The sequence below is a fragment of the Brassica oleracea genome, chromosome C1 (genome assembly GCF_000695525.1).
Source record: "Brassica oleracea var. oleracea cultivar TO1000 chromosome C1, BOL, whole genome shotgun sequence".
In the NCBI taxonomy this organism is placed as follows: domain Eukaryota; kingdom Viridiplantae; phylum Streptophyta; class Magnoliopsida; order Brassicales; family Brassicaceae; genus Brassica; species Brassica oleracea.
The window spans coordinates 41,467,496-41,476,375 of record NC_027748.1 but is presented as its reverse complement, the minus strand read 5'-3'; the positions used below and the strand labels follow the sequence as shown (position 1 = coordinate 41,476,375).

Below are 8,880 nucleotides of genomic sequence, written 5' to 3'. Positions count from 1 at the left end.
TTTTTTTTAAGTGAAAAATGGTAATTTTACTTATGTTTAATGTAGATTTTCCATTTTTTATGCTTTATGTTTACATATTATTTATAATTTTTGAAAATTAGTAATATTAAAATATAAAACTATATTTTATGCCACTTGTCATCTTTTGGTTTTTTTTTTTATAAAACGGTAATGTTACATTATGGAGATAAGCCATCTTTTTTTAGTGGTGAAAGATGGTAATTTTACATATTAATGTAGTTTTTCCATTTTTTATGCTGTATGTTTACATATTATTTATAATTTTCGAAAATTAGTAATATTAAAATGTAAAACTATATTTTATGCCACGTGTCATCTTTCGGGAGAAGTTTTTTTGCTGATGTGGACGCTGTATGTAGCTTCAAAAAGTCCCTTTTATTAGTAAGGATTATTTAATTATATCTGGCTCCATATCTAATCTTCTCAAATATTAGATAAATCTTATAAATTTTAGATTTTGTTATCAGAACCAAGTTCTAGATATGGAGAAAGAGAGTCACAGTTGGAGTCAAAAGCAGAGAAAGATTAAAAAGTTGTGGATATCTACGTAAGCAACATAAATCAAAAGTGAAGACTTAGCATTAGAATGGTACATAGATGAATCCGATATAGATTGAAACTCTAAAGACACAGGATAGTCAGAATATGTTGCTAGTTGTATGCTTACCTAACGTGTTGTTAGTTAGATATGATGGTCTCATATGTTTTATAAAAATGATTAGTTTGAATCAATATTTTGGGTTGATTATTTATACAATATTCATATACTGATACGTGACCTTTTTAATGTTTGGCATACTATTGGATGTTCTGAGAACCAAGTTCCAAGAGCTACAAATGAAGACAACAACCTTGTCGAACAACAGAAACAGTACACGGGTTAGTAATTACCTATCTATCCTAACTAATTCATAAGATGAAACAATGTAGGACAATCTAGAATTTGTTATAAGATTGAAAGAACCCTGCCTTAACTATATATGTTTGGTTTTAGCTTGATTGAGTGATGCATATCTGGATTTATGTTAATGCTAGTCTTAGATAAGTTAAAGACTTAAAACATAATAGCTTCAAATGACCAAAGAGAATGAATATATTTGTCCAAAACAAAAGGCAAAGAATATTATTTAAATGTTTGATAAAAAAAAATTATGCATGATATATTTTGGATCATTCATAATTTTTTTTTGAAGCATGATATATTTTGGATCAAATTATGTGGTTAATTATTTATACTATTATGTGGTTAAGTATTTATACATTTTGTTTTGATTATGCAGACCAAGATAAACCGTGGGATGCTGGGACAATGACATTAATTATGGTTCATTCGGTTTAGGTACAATTTATTTAATGGCAAGTGTCATCAATTTATTTAGCTGGTTTAGGAATATAATGAAACGACAGGATTATTAAGCCCATTGGCATGGGAAGGTAAATAAAATGAAAAAGTCAGGGTTAATTCATTTTTGTACTCTTGTTTTAATATATTGGATACGTTCCGTAGTGCGACGGTTAATGAGTTTCAGGATACAACTGCAAAAATTCTTCTGATTTGGATCACTTTATCAGAAGCCTGACTAAAATAGTTCTGTATGTATTCTCCGATTTAAAAGAGAAAAAAAAAAATCAAAGAGAAAAAGAAAAAATAATATGAATGATTGTTTTTTTGCTGTGTCCAAAGAATAACTCCAATGTTTCCTTCCCACTTATGGACAAATAAAAACACGTTAACCATTGTGGGGCACTAACGTACACGTAGTCAGTAATAGCAAAGAAGGAAATTGATTCCCATGACTAAGATTCAAATACGTTAGTGTATCAAGTCATAATGTTGTAGTGACCAAACCAGAACCAACAATATACTTTAATTGAGTTTATATTTTATATTTAACTAAATATTGTTGGACCCGGTCAAAACGTTAATGGGCCGCGATCAAAGTTATGAGCCTTAAGGAACCGAAGCCCATAGCAAGCAATCGAGCTCGAAAGCGAAGGAGTCGAGGTCCCGGAGATCGCGGAGTAGTCCCGGAAATCGCAGAGCAGATACGGAGATCACGAAGTCGACTTACTATAAAAAAAAGGAGAAGAGATATGAAGAAAGAGACGTTGAAAATCCTATAGAGAGCTACACACTAACATCGACCTTGTTTCCTCCCGATCTTAGACTCTTTTCTATACGGTTCTCGTTTGTATCATTGTATCACTCGATCTAGTTCAACTCATTGTATTCGATCTTATTCATCAATAAAGTCTATTTTTACCTACTGAAAACTGTTTAACATCGTTGTGTTCTAAAGATATCGTTGCCTACATCATTTGTCTTCCATAGATCAAACCCCGATCACTATCAAATACTCAGTGTAGATTTTAGGTTCTACAAATATCAAAATATTTTATGAATAAGATTTAAAACAAATTAATTGACCTTAAGTCTGATAAATTTATTAATTTTAAATTCCAATCCAAATATCCAAAGTGAAATATTTGTTAAATTTTATATTTAACCAAATAATAGTTTTATAAGCTTTTCATGTCATTCATTTTGTACCTCCATTTTTCATTCAAAACAACTCTGATTTTAACCAACAAATACACTTATGGTGACGGTTACATGGAGCCCAAATTCCAATCCTTTCGACAGACGTCTCCGTTGAAAAACCTATCAAAAAAATGGTCCACACCATTTTGTCAAAAACGATCCAACAGTGTGTATACAACGAAATCATCTCAACCTTATTGCTGATTTAATCCCTTTTTATACAGGGGAATCAAAAAGTGACGAAGAGACGATGGGTGTGGACAGAAGCATGCCTGAGTGGCCGCCAGAGAATCCTTTTGAAAGACACTGCCTGGTAAGACTAAAAGACCACACAATTTGGCTGCATCGTTATGATGATATCAATAGAGTAGTGCTGTAAGTATATGTTTCGCTTTTGGTTAGGAGAAGGAAGAGGTAAAATCCAATGACTGGATTCGTCTTTATGTGGAACTTGCGCTTGCCACAACTGAAGATAGGGATGGTGATGTGAAGTTAAAATTGAAGATTGTGAACGTGGCTACAGATTTGCTTGATGAGGGAGTCAATGCCAAAAATGCAACCTTCTACATAAGGTACAATGACTTGTCCAAGGCTGCTCTTGGTGAGGTTTCTGATCACATTGCTATAGTTAGAAGAAGGTTCGATGAAGATACGGGATGCTTCATTCTCGTGGGTCAGAGTCATCAAAGTTCAGAAATTTTAAGTGGAGTATCACAGTGTGGCTTGGCTCGTCGTCTGGACAACAGAAGATCCGTTTGAAAGTTAATTAACTATCTATTAATGCTGGATTAAGTTAATTGGATTGTTAAGTAATACTGTATAAAATAAAACTTAATAATTGAATTTATTTTTAGATTTGGTATAAACATAATTTTGTTAATAATAAATATACTAATAATCAATACTATTAAAACATAAAGGTTTTTTGAGGTAACTTTAAAGTTTTGAAGTATTTACAACTTCATGTCACTGATATATTTTTTATCTATGTTTTTAATTAAATGTTTCATTTTTAATAGGTAACTGCAGCTTTTTTTAGGAACTCAATGCTTTTATTTAAATTCAGATCTTATTCATGTATTTATATATTTATTGAGGTATTTTTGAGATGTCATTCTGTTTTAAAAGGATTTACAACTGTGCCATTATATATTTCCCTTTTTTAAAGAATAAATTAATTAGTATTCTTAATTATACATTTTTGACAAATAATGCTTTTAACGACACCTACCAAACAAATTTAAAATCGTACATGATATATGTGTTCAATAAATATCATCTGTGGAAATTTGTTTTTCTTTTTAATTTGTCAAATAATAATATCTATAAGCCTATAATATAGTTCTCCTATTAATATAAAATAACATCAGTTTCAATAAAAATATATATATATAAAATAACATATGCTAAAAAAATCAGTTTTCCATATACTCAAGATTCAACATTGAATATCCTGAGAAAGGGGAATATGTTTTAAAATCGTGGTAATAATATAGTTTAACCAGAATATTTTAAAAATAGATCTTCTATTTTTAACCTTTTTGTTTAGATTTTGAATTTTATAGGATAGTTTTTTTAATAATCCCAAATTTATATGCGAATATTCCTTAGAATTTTTAAAATGGATGCATTTGTAAAGTTAACTATCCAATAAATAACATTACATGTACATATTTGTCTATTCACACTACATGATTTTATAACAATCATACTTTATATATATACCATTAAAATAAATTTAGTACATGTTACTCTTATTCATTTTTTCATAAATGTTTACATGATCATACTTGATATTTTTGGATTAATATTTAATAATATTTAATTATCTGATAGATGTAGTTATAGTTGATATTTTATGTTATAGTTTCTAACGGGTTTATTTTCTCAAACAAGTAAAATATTTATCAAGTAAAAAATGAATTAAATAAGCATATAGTTTATTAACATAAACTTTTACCAACGGAAAATGAATTTAAAAACAAATTATCATATTTTTTATTTTGAATTACTAAAAGTAAAATTATCATCACATAATTAAATGATCCAATAATAACTTTTTTAGTACTTAGCATCACATAATTTTATTCTTTTGAAGAAGTAATATATATAGAGTTGTTCAAAAAACAAAAACAAAAACAAAAGGAAGTAATAGAATATGAGATATATTGGGTTGTGAAGGCCCAACTGAAGCCCATAAATGAGTCGGCCGGGATGGAACAATAAAAAAATTGCGTGATCGACCAAAATCATCATCGTCTTCAATTCGACGAACACGCTCCGACGATAATATACGATGTTCCGGAAATCGGAGGCACCCTTCGCTGCGATGGCGGCCACCCAGAAACTAGTGGAGAAACACGGTGTAATTCTTTGATCTCTTCCTTTATCTTTAATTAGAATTGAAATCTGGATCTTGTTTGCTGATTATCTGCATCTGCTTAGGTATTCGATATGACAGGCTCTGCGTACGGATTCGGAAAAACCAAATGTACTAAAGATCATCCTTGTCCTGTCTTAGTCACTCTGTATGCAAAGATGGGCCTTCACCGTTACAATTTGCTGCAGGTTCTTTTTTTTCTTTCTTTACATGATCGTTATTTCTCTCTGTTAGATTCAATTATTTTTTTTTAGCTCCAGGGTACAAAGTTTCAGCTCAAACACGTAAAGAAGTACATTCTCACAACGGGTTCTGCTGCTCCCTCTTATTACATGACTTCGGTTGCAATTGACGACACAGCTGGTGGTGGATCTTCTTCGCTTCAAACCTTTCAGACTCAAGTATCTCAAGAAAGTCGCGGCCAATTTATTCTGACTTGCGATATTGCAAGAATTCGAGGTGGTTGCACTAATCGTATATTAGACTACTTAACCGTGTTATTAGTATTTGGTTAATCTGATGTTTAGCTAACCGGTTACAAGGGACACTCTGTACTCATATTTTCACATAGGTTGAATAACAGAAAGTTTGGTACAGATCATCATCTTCTTCCTTTTGCTTGTTTTACACTAACAATTACTGATTTAATCATTTGTATAGGGGAAACAAGGAATGATAAGGAATCGATGATCATTGACATTGACTTGCCTGAGTGGCCAGCAGAGAATCCTTTTGAAAAATATTGCCTGGTAAAAAAGATCACAGACCAAAAAAATTGGTTATGATCGTCATATTATATGTTTTGCTGTTTTGATTAGGTGAAATCAGAGCTGCAAGACAATGATGACTGGATTCGTCTTTATTTGGAACTTGCTGTTGCCATAAATGAACCTAGGCATCATGGTCTCTTTAACTTGGAGATTGTGAAAGTGGCTACAGATGTGGGTGAAGGGATCAATGCCAAAAATGCAACCTTCTACATAAGGTACAATGACTTGTCCAAGGCTGAGGATTCTGATTGCATCGCTATAGTAAGAAGAAGCTTCGACGAGGATACCGGATGCTTCATCCTTGTGGGTAAGAGGCATCAAAGTTCACAACTTATATCAAAGAAGCGTAAGAATGTTGGTGAGGACAAACTGTCTGCGGAGAATAAAAAGATTAATACCGGACTTGGAAATCAAATCTCTTCACCTCTAGCTACCCGTGAGGATGATGAAGCGGCAAATCAGAAAATTGTCAACTAGGCTCGTCGTCCGTACTACTCAAAGCCGTTTGAAAGTTAAATAGCTACTACTGTTAATGCTGGATTAAGTTAATAAGATTGTTAAGTAGACTGGTTTTTGTGTGGGGTTTTACAGTGTTGTGCTTGAATAATTTGTCAAACTTATTAATATGTTGTTCTCTTCTACTTGTTCTTTGTATCAGACAAGAATGCTAGACTCATAGGAAGATAAACTCATAGGAAGATAATTCAGGTCACGGTTTTAGCTCCCATCACAGTAAAACAAATTACAAAGAGACATCCCTTTAGCTCATGGTATGCATGCTAAAGTATATCTATATCAAAACTGCTTCCTTAAAACTAAGATTTAAAACTGAAAGCAAATTTGAAAGCTCGTTTTTTGAGTTACATGGTTCCCCCATAGGACTGCAGAAATTCTTCAAGTTCTTACGAAGTTGTTCTTTCATTAATCAATTATATAACCACTTATAAATTATAACCATGGCGTAGAAAGGCAAGAACTCCTCAAGAGAAGATCGGTCTGACCACAAAGAACGTTAACGCGTGCACTCAATCGCACCTTCACTTTGAGCTGTGTGGCGGTTTCCCACAATGGCCGGTTCGTAGCTGCTGCAGAAGAATGAGATGATTTTATATATAGATTATTATGTGATGTATTTCGACTTGTGATTGGTTTGATTTGGTCTTCTCAGTCTTCGAACCTCTCTTCGGTTTTGATATGGGACTGTGAGAGTTTGGGACTTGTGGCTGAGCTGAAAGGCCATCTTTATGGAGCGCAGTGTCTCTCCTTTTCACCAAATGGTAGGATTCCATCCTTTTTGTTTCTCTTAGTTGTCCTGCGTTTCTGTGATTTGGGCTTTAGGGGGGGGGGGACTACCTGGTGAGTACATATATCTTTGAGACTGGCGTAAAAGCGTCTTATTGGCGAAGGTCAAAGCGAGTTCTACTTGCTCTGACATTACTTCTGTGGCATGGGAAGTTTATTGTTACTTCCGGGAACAAGCATTTGAAGTACTGGACAGTTGGTTCTTTTCATAGGAGCAAAGTAGGATCTCTGGCATTTCATGGAAAGCCAACTGATAATGGTTTCCAGAAAGAAAACTCGTTTGTATCAGTGATATCAGCCAACAGAGTGGAAGTGACGAACGAGCTGAAGAAGTTATGTTAATATACGCTCTTACAGCTCCACATATTTACAGCTGTGAATGTGTTTTTGTACACTCATCTCATCCGAATTAATTATTAAATATATTCTGTTACGTAGGTGTTCTGCTGCTCATGAGTTGTGATATGTTGATCAAAAAATCAGTGGAATAATTACATTCTACACTAGCATTTAGATATGCATAAAATTCATTTACTCTAGTATTCTTATGAGCCTAGCAATAAGTTTAGTTACATTGTATGCGTTGAGTGACTCTAGGTGTGCAGACAACATTATTGTTCGTGTTAGTTTCTGGGACTTTATTTTCCTGTCATAATCTTTGAATGAACTGCATCCAGTAGATTGATAGCATGCGCTTGCAGCGAGGGAGCGATCCAGCTATTTACTCCTGAAACTTTAGAATATGCTGCCACAATACAATTTTCAGATGCTAGAAAGAGCGACCACAGATAAGCTCGGTTAGTATTAAAGAACCTCATAGTAGCAGTATGATGCTTTTACCAATCTTCCTTGTGATTAAGTTGGAATTTTGGCTCCACAGTTGTCATCTATGAGGATCATAGTCTCTATGTTTGGGATGTGAACAAGGTAATTACTAATGTAGTTAATAGTGAAGCTCTTTCTGGCTCCAGAGCTACTTCTGAAGTTTCCTGTTAAAATTTTGACACAACCGCATATGTTGAAACTTTTTTCCTTATTCCAGCCTACAAGGTGCTCTATGATGATATCACATTCTGCCGGGATTCGGGATATAAAAAACCTCTCTTGTGGAAATCTGCACAGTCCAACATCTGCATGTGTAGCTAGAGGATGCTGTGAAGGGGTTTCCTTCACTACATGTTCTGAAGATGGAACCATAAGGTTATGGGATCTTTATCTTCAAATGGATCCGTTACAAGCCAATGGAAGCAGCAATGCCTCAACACAAGGGACTATGCATTTAGGTAATTATCACATATGCTCAGAACTTTGGAAACATAGTAGTGAAGATCTTATTGTATTTGGAATGTTCTGGATATTAGATTGTTTATCCTCTTCGCTTGGTCATTTTCACACATAATGTCCTTATAATGCAGCTAGTGCAGGAATTTTTGAACGAGATCTTGTTGAGACATGTGGTACGACCCGAGCACTAGCAGTAAGTGAAGATGGAAAGTACTTAGCAGCTGGTGACTGTGGAGGGAACCTTCATATATATGATTTGCAAGAATCAGAATATACATGCATGCTTTACGGTAATCTTAGCTTTCAATTTTTTATTGGCTATGTTTATTCAGTGATTAGTATCCAGACATGTTGGCAAACATATTGCAGGATGCTCATGAAGCAGAAATTCAGTCACTATGCTTTAGCTTTCCTGGACTGAAAGATGTTAATTGTGAAAATGCCTCAAGCAGGTGGAAAGGGTGGAGCTATCCACGTTTATGATGTCAAAAGGTGTTAAAACAACAGCTTTAGTATGCTCTTTTGGTTCCCCTATGAGACAGCAGGGTTATACAGAGTAACCAAACCAATCTAGAGCTCAC

The 8,880-nt window shown here is 33.8% G+C and overlaps 2 protein-coding genes and 1 long non-coding RNA gene across 4 annotated transcripts in view; all 3 read left to right on the top strand.

Moving 5' to 3' along the window:
- The window catches only part of LOC106299972, a 4,557-nt gene extending 3,077 nt beyond the window's left edge, over positions 1-1,480 (top strand). The window contains exons 3-4 of the long non-coding RNA XR_001261940.1: positions 489-900; positions 1,302-1,480. This is a non-coding gene — a long non-coding RNA (uncharacterized LOC106299972). The remainder of the gene's footprint in view (positions 1-488; positions 901-1,301) is intronic.
- A 1,141-nt stretch (positions 1,481-2,621) lies between these two features.
- On the top strand, positions 2,622-3,322 carry LOC106340648 (UPF0725 protein At3g25080-like). Its single transcript, XM_013779496.1, has 3 exons — positions 2,622-2,667; positions 2,788-2,876; positions 2,966-3,322. Exons 1-3 carry the CDS (start codon positions 2,622-2,624, stop codon positions 3,320-3,322), a joined length of 492 nt encoding a protein of 163 aa, XP_013634950.1.
- A 1,450-nt stretch (positions 3,323-4,772) lies between these two features.
- Positions 4,773-6,354, top strand: LOC106323893 (UPF0725 protein At3g25080-like). 2 transcript variants are annotated; one of them, XM_013761948.1, is made up of 5 exons: positions 4,773-4,928; positions 5,009-5,131; positions 5,204-5,402; positions 5,604-5,692; positions 5,762-6,354. In XM_013761948.1, exons 1-5 carry the CDS (start codon positions 4,860-4,862, stop codon positions 6,188-6,190), a joined length of 909 nt encoding a protein of 302 aa, XP_013617402.1. In that variant the 5' UTR covers positions 4,773-4,859; the 3' UTR covers positions 6,191-6,354. The 2 variants fall into 2 exon arrangements, with proteins under 2 accessions (XP_013617402.1, XP_013617397.1); XM_013761943.1 differs by having other exon boundaries at positions 5,198-5,402.
- The last annotated feature ends 2,526 nt before the right edge of the window (positions 6,355-8,880 follow it).

What these genes read in the sequence shown, in the direction of transcription:
- LOC106340648 (XM_013779496.1), top strand. Translation starts at nt 2,622, where the DNA reads ATGGTGACGGTTACATGGAGCCCAAATTCCAATCCTTTCGACAGAC. An exon ending in TTCCAATCCTTTCGACAGAC is followed by an intron (nt 2,668 to 2,787) that starts GTCTCCGTTGAA and finishes CTTTTTATACAG; the next exon opens with GGGAATCAAAAAGTGACGAA. An exon ending in CTTTTGAAAGACACTGCCTG is followed by an intron (nt 2,877 to 2,965) that starts GTAAGACTAAAA and finishes GCTTTTGGTTAG; the next exon opens with GAGAAGGAAGAGGTAAAATC.
- LOC106323893 (XM_013761943.1), top strand. Translation starts at nt 4,860, where the DNA reads ATGTTCCGGAAATCGGAGGCACCCTTCGCTGCGATGGCGGCCACCCAG. An exon ending in CGATATTGCAAGAATTCGAG is followed by an intron (nt 5,403 to 5,603) that starts GTGGTTGCACTA and finishes TCATTTGTATAG; the next exon opens with GGGAAACAAGGAATGATAAG. An exon ending in CTTTTGAAAAATATTGCCTG is followed by an intron (nt 5,693 to 5,761) that starts GTAAAAAAGATC and finishes TGTTTTGATTAG; the next exon opens with GTGAAATCAGAGCTGCAAGA.